Here is a 26,895-nt window from a genome sequence, read left to right as displayed (position 1 = left end):
TCCAAGGTTTGCCTTTCACGAGTATGAACAACCATACCGGTCAGCTACCACTCAAATGGATCATTGTCATTCGGAGTCGGTGACTTTCGAGTGACGTTACAATGACCGCATCAACAGCGTAACGTTTTTGAAACTTGTATTTCAAATAAACAGAGGCAAAGTCAAATGAGTAAGTTCACCACTACATACAATGTCCAACTCCGATTGCCGCGTTGAGTTGTTTCCGCCGCCCAGTGTCCCTGTCCTGCCGGCTCAACTCATGCGTGTTCACCTCATCATCTGGGGTTGTTGAGTGATCGTGTCCTGTCCGCCATTCTCTCTCGTACGCTGCCCCATCCAGGATGATTGTAGAGTCAAAGGAATTCCTTCACCAAACACAATCTTCATGAGTTTTAATTAACCCGATTATAATCGGCGCCACACGTTAACAACCACTCTGGACATTAACACCTCGTACACTCATCTGAGCTCAATCAAGCATGGGGACGATCAAAACACATGTCTTGTCACATGTCACATATCTTTATATGCCTCGCTCTCATGGGTTTATATAGTATCACAGAATAATGCCGTGCCTTCCAGCAAATGCGATTCTCATCCATACTGGGTTTCATCTGAGAACATTCCAGCATCTTCACAAATCTTACCAGACAGTTTTCAGTACAATACTGCCATCTACAATCAAAATTAGCCCATTACATTAAGCAGTTTATATTAAAATTCAACGATTCGTGCTGCAAGAAACTTATAAACATGTAACCATCCATTTTATTCGTTCATTTATAGGCATTTACTAATGCTTATCGACGAATACTACAACATCTAGTTTTTAACTGACAGACTGCTTAAAAAGTGCTCATTTGTCCAATTCGGACATCACTTGACATTCCGGGCATCTGAGGATGCAGGGTGTTTATATAACTGATCAGCGATCACGAATTGCTTGCCAAGCCAGCCATTCCTTATCCACTGTTTGAGTGCTTGCTTGAGTGCTTAAGCCACCTGGAAAGTGCTCTACAATATTCAAACTGTCACTGAATATATCAATTGATCTGCACAAAAGTCAAGGCCCATTCGCCTGCGTTTGGCTGTGCGGTGCATCAGGTGGTGGTTTGCTTGCTGAAAATGTGCAATTTTATTTTACATCACGTCTCCCTTTTTTGTATGATCTTCTTTCATTATACAACCCATCACTTTGACTTGGATAGATACATATATATATATATATATATATATATATATATATATATATATATATATATATATATATATATATATATATATATATATATATATATATATATACATATGTATATGCATATACTGTATGTAAAATTAAACGTTTCATTTTTAAAAGTTTCTTCAACCGTTTCATTGGAGTGTTTGCTTGAGTGGTTGAGGCACTTGGCGAGTGCTCTTCAAGCTTCAATGCCGATACGGCAGCTCGGTTCTCCATGGGGATACTTCCAGAGTTCGGAAGGCAAAGTAAGGTAGATGATTACAATGAGTAAAAAATGTTTTCAGTTGATACAAAGTAATGAATCGCCACATCACGGCAGGATAGTTGAGAGGTACGTATGCTAGCTCGAAGCTGTCTAGCCCTGGTTCGAATCTTGACCCGACTATAAACTGTCATCTCAGTGTTTCACAGGCAGGGTGATTCATCAACGTGTGTGCCGTCTCTCAGATGGACATTAAACTGGATGTCACATCTGCCGGAACCCCTCCCCCCTCCCTCCCCCACTCGCCTCTCTCTGTCCTCTCCCTCTCTCCCCTCCTCCCCTCTCTCTCCACCTCCCCTTTATCTCCCCTCCCCATCACTTTACTTTCTCCCTCTCTCACCCCTCTCCCTGCTCCCATCACCCCTCCCCCTCTGTAAAGGAGACTGTTAAGGACAGCTTCCCCATAGTGTAACATGTACGAATCAGATTCAGAGTGAGCCGATTGGAAGGGTGCAAAGGTCGCTGCATGAGTGAGCATGCATGCAGGCAGGCCTTTGTCAGGTAGATAGCCTGGGTTTCAAATGCACCCACCCAGTTTTATATAGAACTGTTAAGGTGTGTTTTATCACCATGTTAAGGTGCTAATATTCCAATCAGCAAAGTGAACAGCTAGTAACATATTGTTGCGGTTCTTGGAACCGCATGCATCTAACAGATAGTGGTCCCAAGACAGTTATATCATTAATATGTGTGTAGATAGTCCCTTCCCTTTTGTGTAGCGGGACAACAGCACCGTGCATTGCGATAATCTCATAGCTGGGTTTGCTTACATCATTTCTTCGTTTCATTTCTAACGTCATTTATACTCTTCTTTTCTGATTATTCCTGAGGTAAATCTGAGCCACGTGCACCCTGAGCTGTGAGATGGGTCCTCAGCAAAGGCCAAGCAGGAACTATACCCACAACCCTCCGTACAAAACACAGCCTGCCAAACGCACTCGCAGCGGTAATTTCAACCCGATGGTGTTTTCCACAACACAGGAAACACACCCAGCACGACGCCCATGCTGCACGGAACGCGTACCGAGGCCGATAATTGAAAGGCAACCCCACGCCACGTTGCGTGGGATGCGAGTGTGCAAGGCGCAAGCGGAGCATTCCTTTCAACCAATTTCTGGACTAATTATATCGATCGGGTTTCATCCCACGCACACGATAGCAGAATCGGGCGAGCGCTGGCCACGTGCGTAATGGCGGATCGGAACGGAAGATGTTATATGGAACGTGCTCTCAAAGGCAGACCCGTGCACCCCTCGCGACACTTTGTTATTGTACAGAGCCGGGCACGAATGGACACATCTTACTGTCTGTGCATGGGTTCGCCATAACATCTTACCTTCTCGCCTCTATGGCCAGCGAAGCTGCGATCAGGCGGGGGCATGTTGTACAGCTTGGGCCACGTTAGCGCACACGGAGCGGGTGCGTTGGCTAGCGCTGGTCGGGGGCGCCCGAGCAGGTGTGTGAGACCGACGCTGCCATCAGCCCGTCATTAGGTCATGGCCCGGGGGTTCTTGCAAGGCGATTCATGGTGCGGAGTTCGGTGTGGGCGATTCGTATCATGTTGTGACGTCGGAACAGGACATCTTTGTGGCGCAGGGTCATCTTGCCGGAAATGGAATGTTGCAGTTTCCGGCCATCATGGCCGGGCCGCGCAGGGGGTCGGGGCCAATCAGAGCACCCAATTCGGGTGACGTCACCGAGTTTCGGGGTGGCCCCCCACCCCACGTCACGGGGCCTATAAAGGTCCGAGCAGATCCTTCTTTCTCTCTCTGCTGCCCTGCCTCGCCTTCCACTCAAACTGGACCTCGACTCCGCCTTCTGTCGTCATTACTGGGCTCCTCCTCCTCTTCTCCGCCCACACGACGCTGACTCTACCCTCCCAACTCAAGCCCTCCTTCACGCCCACGGTCTCGATGCGAGGTGCCCGAAGCGAGAGACGACGCACCGGCTGTCAGGGGGGGGGGTACCGCACCGCGGAGCACTCCCACAAACGTATTGGTGGCATATTCGGGTACCGCGTATCAGTTATACAAAGGTACCGAGAGATTGTAGCCTCAACTCCTCTCCTGTCTTGCTTCAATTCCTCTTCATCTGGTTTTCTGTGTCTGTGTGTGTGTGTGTGTGTCCTGGTGCCTGTCTATGTATGTAAGCCTGCAGAAGATCGTTATTATTTTTGGGTTAGGTCTGCTCTGTGTCCGCTTTTATAAGTTGTTTGGTATTTGCTGCACCACACCTCTCTCCCCTATCTCTGCACAACACACCCCAATAAATCTCTTGATCGTACCACATACCTTTCCTCACCCATTGTAAATAAATTATTATTAGAAATGTTCCCTGCTCGTTTTTGTCTTTTCTTCCATTGATCCAGTATGGTCCGAATCCTAGCTTAGCCAGGACCTTATTCTCAACAATCCGTTCCTTTTAGCCGGTACGGCCTTGGCAGTGTCGCTCGGCTGCATCCGATCCGGTAAAGTGATCCGGTTCGGACAAGGCGTACCGAGGGCGTGTTCCCCGGTAATTTAATCCCGTGGTTATTTTTAGGTAACTGGATTAAATAGACGGAGGACCCTATGTCACGTTGATGAGTTATTGGCGTCCACGGTTGGTTAAGCGACCCGCCGCGTCATGGAATTATCAGTGTGCGACGGCCTACAATTCCGGGGAGTCTGGTGGGAGCCGAGATAGCTTCCCTCCCTCCCCCAAGTGGTCTTCTCACCCGATCCCCGGCCCGCAACAGTATATAGGGGGCTGCAAGGATAGCCTCGAGGTATGCACAATCCCCTTTGAGCCATCTTGTTTAGATGTGAATCGTGACCGAGCTATAAATGGTTACCCTGTTGTTTCATTGGCTGTGCCGTGTTTGAGGGAAGAGAAGCATTGAAAACCGGAATCCTATCCAGACTCCTCCTGATGGTTCGAACTTTGCTCATTTCTTATTTGGGATCCATCTGATGCTCTTGCCAAGACTCGATGGTGTAATGATAAAAGTGTCTGCTCTGATTGTGGGAGGTTGCTGGTTCAAACCTCAGCAAAGTCATACCAAAAACTTTTTAAATGGTATGTGCTGCTTCCTTGCTTGATGTTTTGAATTTAAAAGGATAGAGCATGGACAAGCAATGCTGGGAAGGCAATGACAAACCACCCAGTATAAATGCTTCTCAAAAAACTGCTTTAGTAGCACCAACTGGAAGTGCCCTGGTGTGCCTTAATCGATTGGAAGTGTCCTGGTGTTAAATGTTAGGAACTTCAAATCAAAAAGAAAACGTTTGACAGATCATAAATACTCTTCACAAAAATTAAACATCAACTTTTTCAACTGTGCAATAAACTATGGATTCACAGTTCAGAAATTGTAGTCATGAATGCAAACCATGACTATTGAGGAAAGAAATCCAATCAGGAAAAAGGAGGTGTGACACATCCTGTTACCTTTATCCTCACCTGAATTGAGCAATTCTGGAAATGAATTTTCAAATCATGTCTCCCACAGAATCTAAATACATGTCTGTGCACAAATGATATCACCGCTCTCTATGGAGAGACCTCGTTCAGGTTGATCAAAGGTTATAACCTCTCATTATGAGCATCATTATCTTTTCACCTTTGCCAGAAGCAACTGTATTTCAACATCATGATCTCTCCAAATGACCAACAGAGAGCAATTAACCATCGGATTGCAACCCAAATAGTTTGGAACAGGTTTCAGGCCGTGGTATAATATTCAGAAGACAACTGCTTTGCATCCCGACAACAAAGCGCACTCAGAAGTGAAGCATTCAATCGGAGATACATCATCACAACTGGAGGATGACCCATTAGTGCCATGTTATTTTCACTGACAAGTCTAGATTCTGCATCAAGATCTAACTTTTGGGTCTCACTTTCAGCCATGATCTTTCTTGGTCAAACTACACCTCCAAAATCAGTCGCGAACTGGCCATCCTCCATCAAAGTCCATCCTTGGTACACCTGAACTCTTGGCTACCTACAAGGCCTTCATCCGCAGCTTGATGGAGTACTGCTCTCTCCTCTGGGCTGGCTCGCCTGCCTCATATCTTGCTCAACTTGCTGCCATGGAAACCAAGGCCTTCAAGATCATTGGAATATCATGTAATGAAGCTGAATCTATGAGCCTATCATTTCACCGAAGGCAGACAGGTTGGTGGTCTCTCTATCTTATAACCACTTCATTTCTGGTCTTGCTTCCTCTACCCTTTAAATGTTTTGTCCCCCCTCAGATTTCTTCAGGGTGCACATGGTCCACCAGCAACCCCCCTCTAGTGAAACTACCTAAATCCAGAATCACTGCTCACCTCCACTTGTTTGTTCCTCAATCTCCGACCTGTAGAATCAACTTGCACATTATCTTCAATGTCATTGTTTCCTCCAAGTCTTCAAGACATCTGTTCATCACCATCTCAGATCATCCCCTATCCAAAATCATTATCTTTTCTACCCCTGTTAACTCTCCCCAAGCAACATCTTTCCTACTTTCCTGTTTTCTTTCCTGAGAGTTTGCTTCTGTATCCATCTTGACCACCCCCGTGTCCTCTCCTAGTCCTCATTCTTCCTCGCATCCCTCATCTTCGAAGTGTCCGTCTATTTTGTCCCTCAACCTTGCTGTTGTATGTTTTCCCCTTTCTACTGTTCATTTTGTTTTGTTCTGTTCTGTCCTGATCTGTTCTATGTTCCAGCTCCTCCACGAGCCTCGATGATGTATTTTTAAAAAACCCTTCAACAATGGACGTGCCAGTGTCTGGAAACGAAGAGGGAAGTGATTTGCCAACTGTTTGGTGAGGGCAGCACGGTCGGTTTGGTGGGGACACCATGATGGTGTGGGCTGGTATTCACAGCAGTTTAAGAACTGATTGGTTATATTTTGTAGGGGTGCCGTGACTAGTTTCAGATGCACACTGTCAAAAAGAAGTTTCTTCGTAAGAAAATATTTTGTTAAAATAAGAAAAGTTTCCTTGAAACAAGAAAATCCTGAGACATTTTCTTGCGGATAGAAAAAAAAATCTCATGTTTTTGTTGGTTCAAGAAATTTTTTCTTGAAAAAAGAAATTGAGAAATTGAGAAAATATTTTTCTTTTAAGAAATTATTTTTGGCAGTGCAGAGATTCGATCATTATACGTGTAGTCGTCCCTCTGGTCCAGCAGCAAGGTCCTTTGTATTTATGATGACAACGCCCATCCCCACTGCACATATGTTGTCAACACCATCAATGATCAACACCATCAATGTCAACACCACCACAGCGTCATCAATGATCACTCCGACTCTCTGGAAAATCCTCTTTATCTCTTTGCTGATGACTCCCCCCTCTGTCGTACAATCTGTCATCCCTCAGACTGACAAGCAGCAGCTTCTTCGCTCACTGCAGATCTGGGTAAAATCACAAACTGGTCCAACACATGGAACATGTCTTTCAATCCGGACAAATCTCATAATCTCACTATGTCTCTCTGAAAGGACCGTTTAGACCCCTCCCCCTCCCCCCCACCCCCAATCTACTTTCTCAACAATCCTCTGGAAGAAGTCCTTTCTTTCAAGCTTCTGGATCTCACCATCTGCCATGATCTTTCCTGGGAAGGCCACATTTCAAACCTCGCCTCCAAAGCCAGTCGCCAACTGGGAATCGTCTGTCGTGCAAAGTCCTTCCTCAGCCCACCTGAGCTCCTGATCACATACAAAGCTTTTGTCCACAGCCTGATGGTGTACTGCTCTCCCCTCTGGGCTGGTGCTCCTGCCTCCCACCTTTCTCAGCTTCAGGCTGTGGAAACCAAGGCATTTCGGATCATCGGTATCTTCCGCGGTGAGGCTGAGTCTTTGGGCCGCTCACTCTCTCACCGCAGGCAGGTCGGTGGATTTTTCCGTCTTTTACCATCTCCTCTCCGGTCTTGCCACCCGCCTCCTCCCCCCTCCCTCTTGCTCTGTCTACGATATGTCCCACCCATATTTCCACAGGGTGCTCAAGGACTGCCAGCCCCCTTCTGGTAAAACTACCAAAATCACAAATCACTACTCACCTTCACTCTTTCATTCCTCTGTTTTCCCACCTTTGGAACAAACTCCCACACTCTCTTCAATGCCACTCCTCCCTCCAGGCCTTCAAAACAGCTGTTCACCACCATCACTTAACTTCCCCCATCAAAATCCTCGATCTTTTCTACCCCCGTCAATCTACCCCAAACCCACCTCCTTCAAATTCCCTGCTTTTTTTCCTGAAAGTCCCTGTAGTGTCCATCTTGTATGCCCCGTGTTCCCCGCCCCATTCCTTTCCCTTCCACAGATCTCCAAATGTCTCTGTTCCCCATTGTTTTGTCCTTCCCTCTCGTGTCATGCTCCCCTTGCTGTCTGTTGTGTGGTAGCTCTCATACAAGCCTTGACAATGTATGCAAAAAAAACAAACCCTCACTCACATGGATGGGCATGCACGATCTCCGGCCTTAAATCTGATTGAAGATGCTTGAGACATCGCAGTGTGGGATGATTGTGGTCACCCATATTTTCTGAATAGACTGGAAGTGCCCTGGTCAAATAATGGCACAACATCCAACTGCAAGAGCTGTATCATCTGAGTTGGTCAATGACACGACATGTACACGTTTGTATTCGGGTCAGTGGTGGTCACACATTATTAAAAAGCATTTTCTGCCAATGTAATTTCTGTGATAATTTGTGGACTGGTGTCATTGCAATATGTGGACTGGTGTCATTCCTTGCCCAGCTTAATGCCGTGGAAACCAAGACCTTCAAGATAATTGGAATCTCCTGTGATGAAGCTGAGTCTTTGGGCCTCTCATTTAGCCATTGCTACCAGGTCGGTGGTCCCTCCATTTTCTTCCGCCTCATTCCTGGTCTTGCACCTCCTGCCCTCTCCATGCTTTGTCCCCCCCCCCCAGGTATCTGCAGGGCACACAAGGTCCACCATCAACCTTGCATTGACGGCAGCTCTTGCTCTCGCAGTTCCGACTGATCCAGTTTGATTGTGGGTCTGGATTGTCATACTCTGCAGGGGACCCCTGGGACGCTGACTATGGCCTCCCTGCACACCGAGAAAAACTCTTTGAGGAAGATCCTGGAATGCCCTGATCAGAGGTACTTGACTGCTGAGGTGACCATCTGAAAGGGTGACTGCCTCTGTGTAGGCTCACTTCACTGATGAAGACCAGGCTGCAACCAGGTCATCGCCACAGATTTGGAACAGCTGAAGGGCTCGTCAACCATGGTCATCTAGGTGTCTGGGGGCTCATCTCGTGGATGTTGTTGTGGACTGTGTCCACCAGAAGTATGTGATGTTCAGGATAGGCCAGGAGAGTGGGATGCCCTTTGGGACCCCCCTCCCCCCACTTACTCGCAGCTTACTCACCATCGGGCCGGGTTGCTGTCCGTGGCCTGAGGCTGAGAGCCCCGACCTGTGTCGTCCAATCCGGAATTGTCATCCGTAAAACCAATTCTCGTAAAACTCCTAAAATACAGAATCACTGCTCACCTCCACTATTCCTCTTTTTCCCACCTGTGGAACCAACTTCCACATTCTCTTTAATCTCATAATTCCCTCAAAGTCTTCAAGACAGCTGTTCATCACCATGTCAGATCACGCCCAATCCAAAACCATGATCTTTTCTTCCCTCATTAAAGCCCTTGCACCGCACCCCCCAAATCGTTTTGCTTATATGTCCACCCCTTGCGTTCCCACCTACCCCTCATCGTTACCTGCATCCCTTGTTTGTCCGTCTCCGTATATTTTCTCACTCGGCCCTGCGGTTGCCATTTCCCCCTCTCTTTCTGTTGTTCCTTTTGTTATGTTGCGTCCTGATCTGTTTTGTGTTCTCGCTCCTCCACATCTTTTGACTGTGCATGCAAAAAAAAAACTTTTCACACTCATTTCAGACAGCCATGTTATTTTCACATACTAAACAAACATTATCTTCCACTGACATCACGTTTGTTTATGGAGTGTACAGATCCACAAGGGATTTCAAAGGGTTGTGAAGAGTCTCTCACCTGGTTTGCTGGGTGGATCCTTGTCAATTTATTGGGGAAAAGGAAGCATATTTAGTCCTTCCTGGATCTACAACTTCTTATAACCAAGTAGTCCTGTCCACACCTTCTTGTGGTCAACACTGTTGACCTCCATTGTGAGACAGAGGAACAGAGATGGAAGGGAGTCAGGTAATGGGTCTTGAAAGACATGGACACCAGCCCACCTTGGAGAGGCGTCTCTAACTAAACACCTCTTCGCCAGACAGCAGTGGTGAAGACACAGTTTTCTGGCAGGAAAAACTTGTGCAGATATTAATGGTGGGATCAGATTATCTGTTGAGTGCTCATCTGTTCCAACTCCAGGGCACCTTCTCTCCCTCTCTCTCTGATTTGCAATGTAAGAACCCAGAGAGTGGTGCTACCCCTGTGTGCTGTAAGCAATCACCTAAATCCCCTAATACGTTCAGATGGTGGCTTAGAGGAGTTGAGATAATGGAAGGAACATTTCAGTCACGGCATGGAGAGGTGAAAATGAGGATTCTGGGAGTGAGTTGGTGTTAGAGTAGAAAGGTTTTGCGGTGATGGAGTAATGACAGTGTTCGCAGGCTTGAGCAACAGGAAACCAATTCTCAAAGCTCTGCTTGTGGGTGGCTTGGGTGTGATGGCCATACATTTTGAGAGGGTAATAGAGTGCAAGGTCCTTCCCTAGTGTTGAGGCAGCCCACTTTAAGGATCACAATGCCTGCTCCTGGACTTTGAGGGAACCCCAATGAGAAGGTGGGATAAATAAAGCTTGTCCATCATATTCCTGGGTGGCTGCCCATGGTCAGCAGGACCTTGTTTTTAATGGAGTCATGCCAAATAAAAGGAAACAAATTAATTTGGCATCATGGAATGTCAGAATGATACAAGACGCCCAAAATAACAATCTACCAGTAAGACATTCAGCCATTGTGGACAGAGAGTTGATGATATACGCCATCGATATTATTCATAGCTGCCGTACAAGAAACCAGGCTTGCTCTCATAGATTATATTTGAGAGAAAAATTATATGTTCTTCTGGTCAGGCAAAAAGCAAGTTGAACGCAGGGAAGCAGGAATCGGTTTTACCATCTCCAACTCATCAGCAAGGAAGCTCTTAGACTTAGAGCTTCCCAAAGCTGTCAATGATCGACTAATGAGACTACGCCTTCCACTTAACATCTATGCACAAACTCTGCCGAGTAAGGATGAAGTGAAGCGGCACTTCTACGAAGACAAACCAGATCTTACGCTGCATCCCTCGCACAGACAAAATCATAATTCTCGGATATTTTAATGCCAGAGTTGGAGTGGACCACACAGCTTGGAGCAGAGTCCTTGGGAAATTTGGTTAAGGGAAGTGGAACTTGAATGGGGTTCTGTTATTGTTTTTATACAAGGAATTTGATCTTGCGATGACCAATACCTTCTACTATGTTCCTGGCAAATGATTCTATTCTCGGCAACACCAGCACACAAAACACTGGCACCTCCTCGATTATGCCATCATGAGGAGAATTGATATGCAGGACTCACTGCAAGCTTCACCGACCATCAATGCACTCGATAACTACGTAGATGACAGGAACTAAGGTAACATGGATGGCTGGCCACTGGTGTGCCTTCCAGGAAGCTATCTTCAGTGCAGCATCCTCTTCACTTGGTCATCCAACACTCAAGCATGCAGACTGCTGGTTTGATGAGATCGACTTCAACATCAAAGACTTCTTGCTAACTACTTGCAGGACCACAATAATATGCCTTCATAAAGGTTCATAAACCAGACTGTACTATTGCAAAGTAGAAATTCAAAGAAGCTAAAGCTAACCTTCAATGCCATCTACGGAATATCAGAGAGCGTGCTTGCACTCTCTATGTAGGGATGGCACGAAAACAAAATGTCGGTCCCACCTGCTACATACAAAACTAAAGTTGCAGTGTCTTCTCGAAAAAAAAAAAGTCGCTTGGGCTGCATATGAGGGTCTACCTGGTCTGTTCAGTTGATTGTTGAGGCAGGGATCACATTTCAGTTCTCTGGACCATGGGGGAAGGGGGAAAAAAAACAGAAAAGAAAAAAAAAAACCGAGAAGAGTCAAAACTGGCAAATCTCATTCATCATCATCATAATAATCATCTTCAGACACAATAATAATAATAATCAAGACCAAAGTCACACATCGACCATCGTGTGTGTGTGTGTGTGTGTGTGTGTGTGTGTGTGTGTGTGTGTGTGTGTGTGTGTGTGTGTGTGTGTGTGTGTGTGTGTGTGTGTGTGTGTGTGTGTGTGTGTGTGTGTGTCGTTGGTTGTTATCTCCATGTGCGGATTTGAGGAGATGGAACGAAATCCTTGTGGGACTCAAAGTATCCACCTTCACTTCAGTAAGGGATCACGGTTCATGGACCAAGCTGTTCCACTTTGTTGTTCTCAGAGTTTTGTTCCGACGGCTCTTTTTAGGATAGTCACCAAACCCCAGACTGCCTCCAATTGTAGTTCGTTTGTGGTAATATTCCCGGGGATGGTTTTTTAAATCTCAGGAAGGTTCTTTATTATTCCCGTTGCTCCAATTATCACTGGTGGTGAAATTTTGACGTTTTTCAGTTTCCAAGATCTCTTGATCTCATTCTTGAGGTCCTGGTGTTTGGTCATTTCCTTGATTTTTACATTAATAAAGACAAAATCGCTGGGTACTGATACCTCAATCAGCAATGCTGTCTTTTTCTTTTTGTTCCTGAGAATGATGTCCGGTCGCAAGGCTTTGATTTCTATGCTCACGCTCGATGGGATCATCAGGTCGTACGTGAGCATGACGTCCTCATTTTCATCGATTGCCCTTGTTTCATGTTTCCACGAGTTTGTGGAACTGGGGTGTTGAGATTTTTTCAGATGTGCCAATGAATCACTTTGCATACTTTGTTGTGCCGTTGTGTGTAAAGTTGTTCTGATAATTGTTTTTTACATCCAAAAAGCAGGTGACTAGTACTTTCTGTTTTTGTCTTGCGGAACCTACACTTGTCCGTCCGGCTCAGTCCCGCCATCTTTTAAAATCTATTGGTGTGGTGTCCTTCATCTTGGGCATTTATTATTATTCGTTCTCCGTCCCAGTTGATGTGACCTCTTCTTAGCCATTCCAATGAGCCTTCGTTGTCAATCCCAACTCGGTCCAAATCTTTTTTGTATTTTCCTGCTCTTTTGTTGTTCTCTCAGTTTGTGTATATTTGTTGATATTTATTTTTATATATATATATATATATAGTGTGTGTGTGTGTGTGTGTGTGTGTGTGTGTGTGTGTGTGTGTGTGTGTGTGTGTGTGTGTGTGTGTGTGTGTGTGTGTGTGTGTGTGTGTGTGTGTGTGTGTGTGTGTGTGTGTGTGTGTGTACGAGTTTGATATAAAACTTTGTCATTTTTAGGAACAGCCATTATTCAAACAAAGATGTAGGGATGGTTTCACATGATCATTTCTCGTGACCATCCCTACCTTGCTTAAATACTTTTTAGAGTGACATTCCCACATCCTTTTGCATTAAAAAAAAAATGTTTTTATTACTTGTGCAGTGCAACTAATGGAACATAAAAGCAAAGGAGCTTCAATAACTGGTGGACAAGAACAACACACAAGGCTGCCCTGAAGGCCATCGATGGGCCTTGATACATCCCAACTTGCACTGTGCTTTCTGCTGACGGAAGTACTCCACAAACTGAAAAAAAAACAAATATTCTCTGTTGCTGGAAAGAACCCTTTGAGGCAGTCCAACAAAACCTGTCACTGTTCATTGCCTTAATTGGATTTTCCAAAGTCTTTGATTCTACCAGTCGTAAGGCCTTACGGAAGATGTTGGTAAAGTATAGATGCCCTCAAAAACTCATTGCAATTCTTTGAAAGTTCCGTAACGGCATGCACACACAGGTGCCATTATCAGGAGCAACTTTCCTGTAACTGAGTTAAACAGGGCTGCGTTCTTGCCCCAAGCTTATTTATCTTGTACCTATCTGCCATTCTGGAAATTCTCTCGAAAGATGTGGCTAATAGAGTGTCCATCAAAACACCAGTAACAATGGCCAGTCCAACCTCCATCGACTATACACAAAATCAAGGACAACTCTACTATGTGTGCATACATGATATTTCCCTGATAGCTCACTCAGTGACCACCATCCAGCACCTGATCATGAAGTTTGTTGACATCAGCACTAGTTTTGGTCAGTCTGTTAACATCATAAAGAGCAGTCATGCATCGACCATCCCATGGTGCCATTTACAGAAGACCACAAGTATCTATCAACAACACTTTTAAATTCCGTAAACACATACACCAACCTCAGCAGCATAGTGTCCAAGGCCAACAGCTGCTGGAATCTTCTCTGCAGCAGGTGCTTTTGGCAGTTTTAAGAAGAGGCTATGGTCTCAAAGATATTATGTTTTCCACAAAATGCAAAGTATATAGCGCTGTTGTGCTGCCATGTCTCCTCTACTTACCAGAGACCTGAACTCTCGACAAAAGGCTAACCAATTTCCAGACAGCGCCATCTTCGCTTAATCCTTGATATCAAATGGTATGACCATGTGATAAATGCAGAAGTTCTGCAAAGTGCCAACATGCAGAGTGTTGTGACAAATTAAGTGGGTAGGACACAGCGAGAATGGATTACAATCGCACCCCTAAAGCAATGTTCTATGTAGAACTCTCTTTAAGAAACCATCACCATGGTCACCCAGAGCTGCGCTACAAAGACTGCCTAAAATGACACCTAACTGCAACAAACATCCCTCCAGAGAGTTGGAAGGAAACGGCTAAGTGCAGATCAGCTTGTCGCCATGCAGTTTGGCAAGGTGCAAAGAATGCCGAGTCCAAGTGAAACTTGCGAGCAGAGGCCAGATGGCAAAGCCGGCATGGGACAACACCCAGTTTCCAACCAGAGCAACAACACCCAGTTTTCCAATGTGGTTGTGGCAGACATATTTCCACCAGAAAAGGACTTCACTCACACCAACAGATACTTAACCATCGAACTTGACACCCCCTTTATTTTGAGACACTGACATCATCCATCGGCATTGTTTTGTATAGATCCACAAGGATCACTTATGCAAAATATAAATTTGAAATTTCTTCCATGCAATTTAACTTTACTCTTTCTGAACTTCTGGCACAGTGACCTGCAAATTTTGGCCACTTGAAGCTAAAATATATTCAAGAAATAAATTTGATATGTAAATAATTTAACCGAATATAAAATCCAACCAATTAAAATGATTCTCCACTGCAGCAACACCATAAACAATATCAATTTGTGCAGGGAATTTAAACAATGACTTCAATCGACATATATTATACAGTATTTAAAAACACGACATGACAACTACAAGGGCAACTCAAGCAGAGATTTTCAGCCTCAACTTTTATCCTCAAGACTAAAGGTTTCTAATTTTGTTCTGGGCAAAGATTTCCAGGCAGGATGAGGGGAGATGATGTAGGTGAACAAAAGCTCACTCTTACAGTTCCAGAGTACTGGATAGGGCAATGATACAGCCCTCCAGGGCAAACCCACTCATTACCCCCAGGATCCCTCTGAGAGGTTAGAGCAACCCTCCTTGGTCCCCAAACTCCATCTCTTCACTCCTCACAAATGTTTCTGGATCCTCACAGTTGGAATACCTCTGCAATATCTCCAAACTCTGTGACGCATCTCATCTCCTTAACCATCTCAGCTAATCAATACGCTCACTGAAGAACTCAGCTTTTTATTTGTTATCGGAAGCCCACTGGGTGTAGAGCGCACACACTATCATGCCGAGTGTAGAGATCATCTTGGCGGTCTTAGAAAAGAGAATTTTGCATTTTCGCAAGTGGCAAGGCCCCATTAGTCACAACAAATGGGACAGCATATGGCTCTTCACACCCACGTGCAACGACAGCGAGAATAATCTATGTACTCCACTACATGACCCACAGATCAAACGTAGTTCACATTCTCCACCTAAGCTGTTCTGGTTGAAGCCGACACATCCTTCGATGGAGTAATGAAATTATACACTCTCAACGCTTTCGTTTTGAAAGATCCCAACTGACTTGTTTCAGCACAATCCCCATAACCACAATGAATGAGCAACATCCAGGCATAAGGTAAAAGCTGCCATTTCTATCCAAAAGTATTTGGTTCAAATTAAACAACAACGAAAATTTGTTCATACAGAAGAAAAAATATTGTAGGGATACCTTATTTTCTGCTTTTACCTGAGTGTTGTAATATATTGTTACTGGCCGGGGGGTCAGCCGACAACCAACCGCTCTGAACGGGGCCGCAAGTCGAGTCGGCCCGACCGATCGCCCGGAATATAGATCGCCGCTCGGATAACTCCGAGCGACGTGTCCTTGTACAAGAACCGAAATACGCCAATCGGCAGATCACGTGGGGTAGGGTCGATTGCCAATCTTCAATTTACCTAAATACCCACGAGATCCAACTACCGGGGTATTCCACCCTCGACGGAACTCGTACGGAACAAACCGCCGAGGCGAGCTTGTCCGTGCGCGATTCCAAGCGGCGTAATCACCGAGAACCGTCGGACCAAATGTCCCCCTATTACAGCAAACCAACGGCTTCTAACTCCCAACACACGAAATGTTCAGTCAATGAGGGAATGGACACAATGAGCAGGTTTACATTCACACAAGGACATTTATTATAATGAAACACGTATACAATTAAATAAGGCAAAACACGTATGGAATTATACAAGCAACAAAAGCACAACAAAAGAACTACAACCGTCTACTTATTATGTACAGTCATTTACACTTAACAGCAGTTCCTACTTATTAGACGGGCCCACGGACACACGTACGCACACGCGCGCACACACACACACACACACACACACACACACACACACACACACACACGCACACACACACACACACACACACACACACACGCACGCACACACACACACACACACACACGCACGAAATGGTGGCTGAGGCCTTTAATCACGAGCTCCAGCTCGGAGGACAGGTGAGCTGAAACTCAGAGCCTAACTCGAACCTTTCCACCTTGTGTGGTCTTCAACTTGTCCGGACCCGAGCTCCAGCGAGAGCGAGCTGGATCCAATTGCCGCGATCCTTCCCGAGCTCCCGCGAATCCTCCCGCGCTTCTCAACATGTGCCGGTAAGACGCGGCGCAGATCCTTCCTGTCGATCGTTGCTTCCCCGAGGATCCAACTCCAAGAAGCGGCCGATGCGTCGCACCAAGCCGGGAAACAAAATGGAGAACGAAAAACTCCACGAACCAAGAAAAAGAGGAAGAAGAGGAAGAAGAGGAAGAAGCCTCCACTCGCAGCTCGAGCCGAACAAATGGCTCAAGTTCCTTCCAAAACAAAGCAGCAGCCGAAGCTCACTGAGCCGGCCGAAGCAAAAAGCTTCTGAAGGCCTCAAGCCAAGCAGGACCCGATGGCCTGCTGAACGACTGCTCTCTCCGAAGCAAAAAAGCTTACTCCTCCCACGGGACTCAGCACACGAACTCTGCCACGGACTCCCACGAACTCAGCCCTACCACGGGACTCCCACACGAACAAAGAAAAGATGTCCTCTTTATCCTTTGCACCCCCTCCCCCGCACCCGGTGTGACTCATGCCCTCGTGATCCACCCCCAGCTCAACCACGGGTGGGAGGGAGTTGTTGACTCACCGCAGGGTTCTTCTTCCTCTTCGCAGAAGAGGGGGAGGGACGTCTCCATTGTTCGCTCCCTAACTATTAAATCAATCCGCAGCGCATCTATTCGATTTCAAAATATTTAAACAATGGAAGCTTATCTATCTCGGGAACATGCACTAATCGACATAGCTGACTAAGGGAACCTGGATGTTGGGTGCAATTGAATTCCAAATTCGTAACACTACCCCCTCCCCTTCAAATTTTCGTGTGACCAGCATGTGTAAGTTTTCCCCTCGTACGTTCTACCTTCGGATCCCTGAGTGTGACATTTCTTTAAACGTGTCCCAAAAATAAATAACCTAATGCGCTGCGTAACTAACTAAACAAACTCTCACAGACTCATTCGGACAACTTAACTAAAATTGCCGGCGCTAAAACAAACATGCAGGCGGGGGTTCACGTATTTACAATTTTCACTCAACTTAACCTTAACTTATAAATTTACACTAAACCATGGCCCAGGACTTGTAATCTGTGAAAGGGGAAAGGCAAAAGTCATAGCAAAGTCTTTGGTGCAGGGGAATGGATGGAGATGGTCGCAAAACACAAAAAATGGACTGGATGCACAGGCTGCCTGCAGGGCAGTCCTCACAAAACTGGATGGCCCTGGCGCGCATGGTGATGGATGGACACAGGGGCAAACGCAAACAAGAGCTAGCAGGCATGGGGTCATGGCAGAGGCAGGCAACTAGGCATGGCAAGGTAAGCCCATGCAGAACAGGCAGCTGCAGCACAACAGGCCGACAGGTGAAGCTGGCCGGCCTCTGGTGTGGTTCCATCAGGTCTGGAGGGAGTGCGGTGGTGCCGGCCGCTCTGAAGGCGGGCTTGGACCTAGCCTACTGTCTCCCCCCACTCTATCGCCTTTGCCTGTCTCTGTCCATACCCACTCCCTTAATTTGCCAGACAACACAACAAAATTTAGCCCCTCTTTATTTTTATTTCCCTTTTATAATTGTCTCCCTTACCCCCCTTTCTTGTCTTTGTCCGGCTAGCCTATCATGTCCACCTAGCCTACTCCCAACCCCTACGTTCCCTCTCTGGAGAGGAATAGGGAGAGACTAGCGTCCTGTCTCGAGGCCCAACGATGCCTCAGAATGGCCTCCTCACAGTTCAGCGATCTTCCAAGGTGAGTCCAGCGGCCTACAATGAGCGAAGGGATGGATGGTGCGAAGGGGTACATCTCCTATCTACCCTAACATTCATTAACCTGAAACAACCCCGGGGCTTTCCAAAAACGCCTCACACTTTTAAAACTATCGGTTCTAAAAACCATGATTCCCGTCGCCTATGTTGGAGTCCATTATAAATTTGGGCATTGCCCTCAAATTTTCATACGTGCCCTCGCACAATTTCCTGGCTGGGCAGCGTGGCTCAACTGGCAGGAACTCCCCCTCTGCCGAACTCTAACCATGGCACCCCCAGGCCCGCAGGCTGCCTCCGAGCCTAGCTGTTCCTTACAACGCGGGGGGTTGCCCTCTCTGGCATTGCCCCCATCCGATGCCCACGTGGCGTGTTGATGCCCCGGGTCCCTTTCCGAGGGTCGCCCGTGCCCACTACACTGCCCCCGTGGCATTCTGGTGCTACGGGTCCCGTTTCCGACGGGTTGCCCATGCCCACTACTCTATCCCGACCCCTCTTGGGCCCTTGGCCTACTCTGGCCGACTAGTCCGGTGCCTGGGGTGCCCACTAAACAAAACTCAACTTTCCACAACCACGCTCCCAGCCGGTCCATGAACTCTTGCACCCTTCCAAACGGGTTTCGTGCCTTCTCTCGACACCAACAACAAAACGACCTCCTGTTAGTAAATTTGAATAACCCACTAGCCAAAATTAAACTGACCCCGGGGTCACTTGGGTGGGAATCACTCCTCCCCCAACCAGTCATTCGCAACATGCATACCACATTCACTCCACTCGCACACTTGGGCCCACTGTCCTACACTCATTCCTCACACACTTTCCATTTCGCAACTCACATCAACACTCCACACTGCCATGCTAACTAAATCCCCTGACTAACTCGTGCTCCCTCGTCATCCCTTAGAACTCATGCACGTTCCATTTACTCTACGTAGCTAAGCTACGTCTCCACTACACATTTCCAGTCTGTCCATGTCTCCAAAAATCCAAATATTCCATTTCCTAAATCTAAACTAAAATCCCTCTAACTAATCCATTCCACGGGCTCCATGAGGTACAACCCATGTCCCCATGAAGCCGGTCTAACTAACTCTAACCCATCCCCCTAACTAGTACTTCCTGTGCCCCCAAACAAGGGGGTCTTCCACCCCTTGCCTGGGAATCCTGTTCACCCGAAGCGAGGCTTGCTTTTCTCAACTCTTTTTTTTTCATAATGCGCACCACCAGCGCGGCAGTTCACAGCCGCGCTCTTTTCCGTGACGTCATGGCAGCTGCTTGCGCCCCGCGCACCTCCTCCCTCTTGGACGGTACCGTCCGGCAGGAATTCCCTTCTGCCGGATTCCAAACACACGTGCAGCCATGACGTCACTCTGCGCATCTCAAAGCAAGCCCCGCATTTCGAGGGGTTCCCCACGCGAACACATGTGCTCTGCTCGTCGGAGCTTTACAAACACGCTCGCGTGGAGAACCCATCCGGTCCAAATTCCGAATCCAGCCTAGCTTCTGTCCATCCGCGGGATCGGCTAACATCCACCGCTGGCGTTTCCGGACCGGGTTTCACCTGCGCAGCCGCGCACGTGGCGGCCTTGTGCGTAGCACAGCACGGACCCTGCGTTCGCTGCTGTGCAAACCCGGAACGGTGCTCAAAACAGCTACGGCCGCTACCCGGCCCTTGTCCTTCATCTGGTCCCGTCGTCGTTGCCGTTCAACGCACACACTCCTGCGTGCCACGACGCTCACACACTCCACCATGGCACTCGGACACAGGGATGCGGTTGCGTCGTCCCGCATACCGACTGTCATCTCCCTCACGTACAGCGACCTCACACACGGTGTCTCTCTCACACATCGGCTTTCACTCACACACACCAACCATACTACTCACACAATACGTGCTTTCCAGCACGCATTTCGCCACACTCGTAACCACACGCACCGGGACGACCACGCTGGGGATTTGCGTCACCACAAGGGTTCCCGGGGCCTTCGTGTGCACCTGTCAACACCACTCGCCCCCTCTACCTCGTTCGGCACGACGGGACCTACCTGGTCGAGATCCGCCTCAAGGGGGCACATTTCCTCCCTTCGTTCCTGAAGGAGGCTATCCTGCTGCTTGCATCGGGTCCCAACACATTCCTCAAGCTCAACCCCATTGTCCCTCAATACCTCCATGTGTGCGTGTTCGGCCTTTGTGTCGTGTTTATCGTGTAGTCGCTCCTCAACGGTTTCTACTTCCCGTATTTCTGTTATTCCTTTTATTATTTCCGTCGTCTCTACGTGTCTTGCCGTACACATCTCTGCCACCCCATTTAATTTTTCCCTCTGTGTCACCGTCACTTTCTCTGTCACCTGCACGAGTCTCGTCTTCCACGTCCCCCGTATTACTTTGTCCTCCACTGAGGGGCCAACATAGTCCACACTCCCCCTCAGCTCGCTCGCTCCAGCACGTGGCGCCGCCATTATGAGCTCCACTGCCCGCGTTTCGCTCCTCGCAACTGTCGTCACTGCCTTTTTTCCAGCCTGGAGATTCCGCTCGATGCGCTGCATCTCACCCCGCAGTTTTTGCATATTCTCATCCATGTTGTTTTTTATTTCTTCCTTCATTTCCTTTGCGTTTTCTTTTAAATTCGCTTTCATTTCGTTTTTCATTTCGCTTTGCATTCCATCCATTTTGTTTCCCCATTCATTTTTCATTTGTTGCATATTTGTTTCCATGTCGCTTATTATCTTGCAAGCACTTTCATCCATTTCTTCCTTCCCATGCCATCCATCTTTGCCAGCAAAATTAACAATACCTGACGCATAATGGGAGTGTCCTGCACGGTGATTTCGTCCTGAGCCAAAGATTCTAACATTTCCAAATCCATTCCTAATCCCTTCTGCCCCTGCTCGCCTTGGCTGAACATTTGACGTGCTGGGAATGAAATTTATTACGCTCGTGATTTGGGGACACGGGGGGGGGGGGGGGGGTTTGCTCCGTATACCCCTGATCCAACTCCGTGAATTTTGCTACGGAGGCGGAGGGGGTCGAATCCCACTCCTGACACCAATTGTTACTGGGCCGGGGGGGTCAGCCGCCAACTGACCGCTCTGAACGGAGCTGCAAGTCGTGTCGGCCTGACCGATCGCCCGGAATATAGATCGCCGCCCGGATAACTCCGAGCGACGGGTCCTTGTACAAGAACCGAAATACGCCAATCGGCAGAACACGTGGGGTAGGGTCGATTGCCAATCTTCAATTTACCTAAATACCCACGTGATCCAACTCCCGGGGTATTCCATCCTCGACGGAACTCGGACGGAACAAACCGCCGAGGCGAGCATGTCCGTGAGCGATTCCGAGCGGCGTAATCGCCGAGAACTGTCGGTCCAAATGTCCCCCTATTACGGCAAACCAACGGCTTTCTAACTCCCAACACATGAAATGTTCAGTTAATGAGGGAATGGACGCAACGAGCAGGTTTACATTCACACAAGGACATTTATTATAATGAAACACGTATGCAATTAAATAAGGCAAAACACGTATGCAATTATACAAGCAACAAAAGCACGACAAAAGAACTACAACCGTCTACTTATTATGTACAGTCATTTACACTTAACAGCAGTTCCTACTTATTAGACGGGCGCAAGGACACACGTACGCGTGCGCGCGCGCACACACACACACACACACACACACACACACACACACACACACGAAATGGTTGCTGAGGCCTTTAATCACGAGCTCCAGCTCGGAGGACAGGTGAGCTGAAACTCAGAGCCGAACTTGAACCTTTCCACCTCGTGAGGTCTTCAACTTGTCCGGACCCAGGCTCCAGCGACAGCGAGCTGGATCCAATCGCCACGATCCTTCCCGAGATCCAGTGAATCCTCCCGCGCTTCTCACCACGTGCCGGTGAGACGAGGCGCCGATCCTTCCTGTTGATCGTCGCTTCCCCGAGGATCCAACTCCAAGAAGAGGCTGATGCGTCGCACCAAGCCGGGAAACAAAATGGAGAACGAAAAACTCCACGAACCAAGAAAAGGAAGAAGAGGAAGAAGCCTCTACTCGCAGCTCGAGCCGAACAACTGGCTCAAGTTCCTTCCAAAACAAAGCAGCAGTCGAAGCTCACTGAGCCGGCCGAAGCAAAAAGCTTCCGAAGGCCTCAAGCCATGCAAGCCAAGCAGGACCCGATGGCCTGCTGAATGACTGCTCTCTCCGAAGCAAAAAAGCTTACTCCTCCCACGGGACTCAGCACACGAACTCTGCCACGGGACTCCCACTAACTCAGCCCACGAACTCAGCCCTACCATGCGACTCCCACGAACTCAGCCCTACCACGGGACTCCCACGAACTCTGCCATGGGACTCCCACGAACTCTGCCACGGGACTCCCACGAACTCAGCCCACAAACTCAGCCTTACCATGGGACTCCCACACGAACAAAGAAAAGATGTCCTCTTTATCCTTTGCACCCCCTCCCCCGCACCCGGCGGGATTCATGACCTCGTGATCCACCCCCCCCCCCCCCGCTCAACCACGGGTGGGAGGGAGTTGTTGACTCACCGCAGGATTCTTCTTCCTCTTCGCAGAAGAGGGGGAGGGACGTCTCCATTGTTCGCTCCCTAACTATTCAATCGATCCGCAGCTCATCTAATCGATTTCAAAACATTTAAACAATGGAAGGTGAGCTATCTAGGGAACATGCACTTATTGACATAGCTGACTAAGGGAACCTGTATGTTGTGTGCAATTGAATTCCAAATTCGTAACAATATAAACAGGTGTGTTCAATTTGTCGTTATGAAATAATCCCAATGTAGTTTCTTGACTTTTTGGAATTGTAGGTCATCCTGATATCTTTTAATTTTATTACTTCTGCCACCAAAGGTGGATGGAGGTAATGTTTTTCACCCATGTCTCTCTGTTACTTGGCAACAAATTTTTTGGGTTTTTTGACAAGTATGTTGATCGCAGCCGTTTGTTTGTTTCTCCGCTCACCTTTAATCGCCTACAGGTCACAATTTTAAACCAATCTTCACGAAACTTCACCAAATGGTGGAGTTGGTTGTCCGACAGAATCCCATTTATTTTTGAGGTCATAAAGTCAACATAGGTAATAAAACAAGTAATATAATCCACAAGTAATAAAAACAGAGTATCTCAAAAAGCTGTGGATGGATTCGGACGAAATTTGGCAGAGAGCTTGGATATGTGATAGCGATGAAATGATTCGATTTTAGTGAAGATCCAAATCCGGATCTCGATCCGAGAATTTTTAAAGTGATTTTTCACCATTGAGAGATAGTCAAAAACGACATATAGCAGGATTTCTGAAAAAAGTTGTGGACAGATTTGGACGAAAAGTGGTGGGCAGATTGGGTATGTAAACAAGAAAGAATTGATTCGATTTTGATGAAGATCTGAATCTGGATCCAGATATGATAATTCATTTACTCGTTTTCAGTTGTGGTTACAGAAAGTGTGGCTAGCAAGATAGCTCAGAGGTAAAATACTCAACTTGGAACTGTCTTGCCTGGGTTCAACTGCCAGTCTGACTACAAACTCTCATCCTAGTGCTTCGCAGTTTCGATGTTGCAGCAATGATTACACCATTCTTTGGATGGGATGACAGGCCTGATCTCCCATCTTGCTCGCATTTGCTTGTGGACTTCAAAATATCATATGGAATTTCTGAAACAGGCTCACCACTTTATGCCCAGTCCCTTGGCAAATTCTAAATTCTTGCAACGGTTTAGCACCCTGCAATAGATCAGTGACCTGTGAAAGGTTAAATTCTCTCCCATAGAAACGTACATGACCAGTTATGGTCCAGCAGGGTGTGGGAGTAAAATCAAGGTGGAAAAAACAAACAACAAAGCAGAATGTAATGTTGAAAGGTCATACAAACCATTCCGTATTCACCACACAGATAGTGCCATCACAATGGGAGGAAATGCCCCTTTACAAATAAAATCTGTACAAGCAAATAACTTATGTTGGTTGGACCATGCTGATTAGTTCTCTCAAGAAAACAATTTAAAAAACAATGGAATTACTACCTTGAGGCAGAATGTATCTCACTGTATCCAAAAAGAATTATGTTAATGATGTCGTCTTTACATCCCCTTATCAAAAGAACTACTCACCTTTTACTCACAACAAGAACACCACCCAAGTACATTAATTGCATACACTTGTGCTTTCACATTACCTTGAAGTTGTTTGCTAAACTACAAACTTGTCAGTATTCATCCAAAAATCCATTTCTTTTATGTTGTAAGTACAACAGAAGGGTAAGGCCAAGAGTTATTCAGAACAACCTCCTGTAATCATCCTCACCCTGAAGGCAATTAATGAGCCAGCTGGGTGTTCCCAACAATCCAAAAGTAACATAGCAGTTCTCCTTAATCGAACTAGATTTTCTGAAACTTACAATCCAAATTCTTAAAACTGTTGTTTTCAACTGGGTTTTAACCCACAATTTTTGGGATGCCAATGCAGTGTTCTCACGAACAAACCACCACTATACCCACTGGGTAGCTCTATGATAATTTTTATGTGAAAATATGGCCACTGAATTTTACCATGCCATCATCATACGCAGAAAAATGATCAACGTCACTTGAAGCCACATATTTATGAAGAATGCACCAGATCCAAAACAAACAAAACAAATGGCATATCTTAAAAATAATCACGACAATGTTAAAATGGAAAACCTAGGTCTTAATATCGGCATTAGCAGTCATTCTCCTTAACAGCATGGCATAGTTGTCCTGCGTTCCTTTATCACTGGGATCCAGTTCAAGGGATAGTTGATATTGCGTGCGCGCCTCCTTCAGCTTCCCCCAGCGGTGGTACAGCACAGCTGCCGGATAACAGGTGTAAGGTGAGTGCAACAAATTCAGCTCCATTTCATCTACTCCTCAGGGAGTTACTTTTCCAAGTGCTGTTGCAAACCAAATTCCACAGGCAATTTTAATGGGCCATTGCATTTGACTTAAACACAATGTTGTGCATAAAAACATGACATGAATGAAATATTGTGGAAAGGTATAATAAACTCAGGAACTTTGAATGCAAGTAGGGCAAGCAGTGGGGGATGCTGTCCTGTTTTTACAGTTACATTTTTGTTTTTTTGCAATTTCGGAACAATGATACAAAATTTACAAAAAAAACCCCAAAAACCCTTCACCAGCTTATTTCAGTCCATTGCAGGATGAAGACCTTCCTTAACCCTTTGAACTCTGAGCTCCTTGGACATTCGGCTCTCACATCCTGGGCTCCCTGGAGAAAAATCCAGCCACTCGGGTATATGCAGGTTTGAATAGCAGCCGGTAAAACGGCTGCTAGGGTTCAAAGGGTTAACTCAAGTCGAGGGGAGTTTGGCAGACTTGCCAGCTGGCCAAATGCAGGATGGTGAGAGTGAGCTGGCCAAATGCAGGGAATCGAACCCACAGTAGCCATTGGAGTGAAGGATATGTCTTTAACACTGTAGAACTATTGGTAGTAATATTAGGATCAGAGAATAGTTCACCATTCAAAGCTATCAATGGAGTTGGGCCTCCCATAAAACTAATTAGCCTCTATCATTCTTAAAATTCCCTTTAAAGGTGCGATGGAATCCCTTTCGATTTATCATTTATCATCAATCCCTTTAAATTACGACTGTGTGTATTGATATTTCCATTTTCGTCTAAGGCTCAGTTTAAACATTGAGAGCTATCATTACTGAAAAGGCTGCATTTAAGTTTCTCAAAATTAATTTGACCACACATATCCAATTACCAACATAGTATACGTGGGAAGGTGAACACTCAAAAAGGCTGCCTTTTAGCTGTAGAGGTAAGATAACAAAGGCCCATTACAACACGTATTCACATTAAGTATCTAGGGATCCTCTTTATCGCCACAAAGAAGAGCATTGTGCACTCCTTGCTAAGATACACATCAGCAATAAAACTTGTCCACTTATCAGAAGAATTTCCAAAATTCTCTCCATTATTTTTACTGGTCTGTTGCCTAGTGCTTAACAAATTCCTCACCACAAAAACAATGCTTTACTGAGGAGGGGTAAACCGACTTTCAGGACATCTTGTATGTTTGAAGAAATTTGCACTTGTACAAACTGTGCCTGAAAAGTTTTGATGAGCAGTGTGGTGATGGTTAAGGGAGGGAAAGGGGGAGGATGGGTTACAAAGCAATGCAAATTTCAATTGAAATTCCTTTTAGAACATTGGTAGATACACCAAGTTGCAACTTGTGGATAATTATAATGGTAATATCTAACATCCTAAAAGTTGCTTCCTCAAAGTTATGAGAACACGTCATTAAATTTACAGTTTTTATAAACACTTATGTTACTTCTGAGCTCTCCTATAGTTGCAGTGTTATTTGACTTATTACTGAAGTTTAATGTATATTTTAATAAAACAGATATCTGTATGTGCTTTCTTGCTGCAGCTTTCGGCTACAAGTTATTTTCCCATTCCATAAAGTTTGGCTTCAACCTCTTTACAGCCTGTTATGACTT

The 26,895-nt window shown here is 46.4% G+C and overlaps 1 protein-coding gene across 6 annotated transcripts in view; it reads right to left on the bottom strand.

The window, feature by feature from the left end:
• Window positions 1-14,510: 14,510 nt before the first annotated feature.
• The window catches only part of TMTC4 (transmembrane O-mannosyltransferase targeting cadherins 4), a 102,342-nt gene continuing 89,957 nt past the window's right edge, over window positions 14,511-26,895 (bottom strand). For 5 of the 6 annotated variants that reach the window (XM_085889146.1, XM_085889148.1, XM_085889147.1 and 2 more), the window contains one exon: window positions 14,511-25,230. In XM_085889146.1, the coding sequence (XP_085745272.1) occupies window positions 25,082-25,230 (149 nt within the window). In that variant the 3' untranslated portion in view covers window positions 14,511-25,081. The remainder of the gene's footprint in view (window positions 25,231-26,895) is intronic. The other variant, XR_015060296.1, reaches the window with a different exon arrangement.

The sequence above is a fragment of the Eptatretus burgeri genome, chromosome 7 (assembly GCF_056783735.1).
Source record: "Eptatretus burgeri isolate ZD-2024b chromosome 7, Ebu_testis_v1, whole genome shotgun sequence".
Taxonomy (NCBI): Eukaryota; Metazoa; Chordata; class Myxini; order Myxiniformes; family Myxinidae; genus Eptatretus; species Eptatretus burgeri.
The sequence above is the reverse complement of the archived record's forward strand: the minus strand, read 5'-3'. Positions and strand labels throughout refer to the sequence as shown.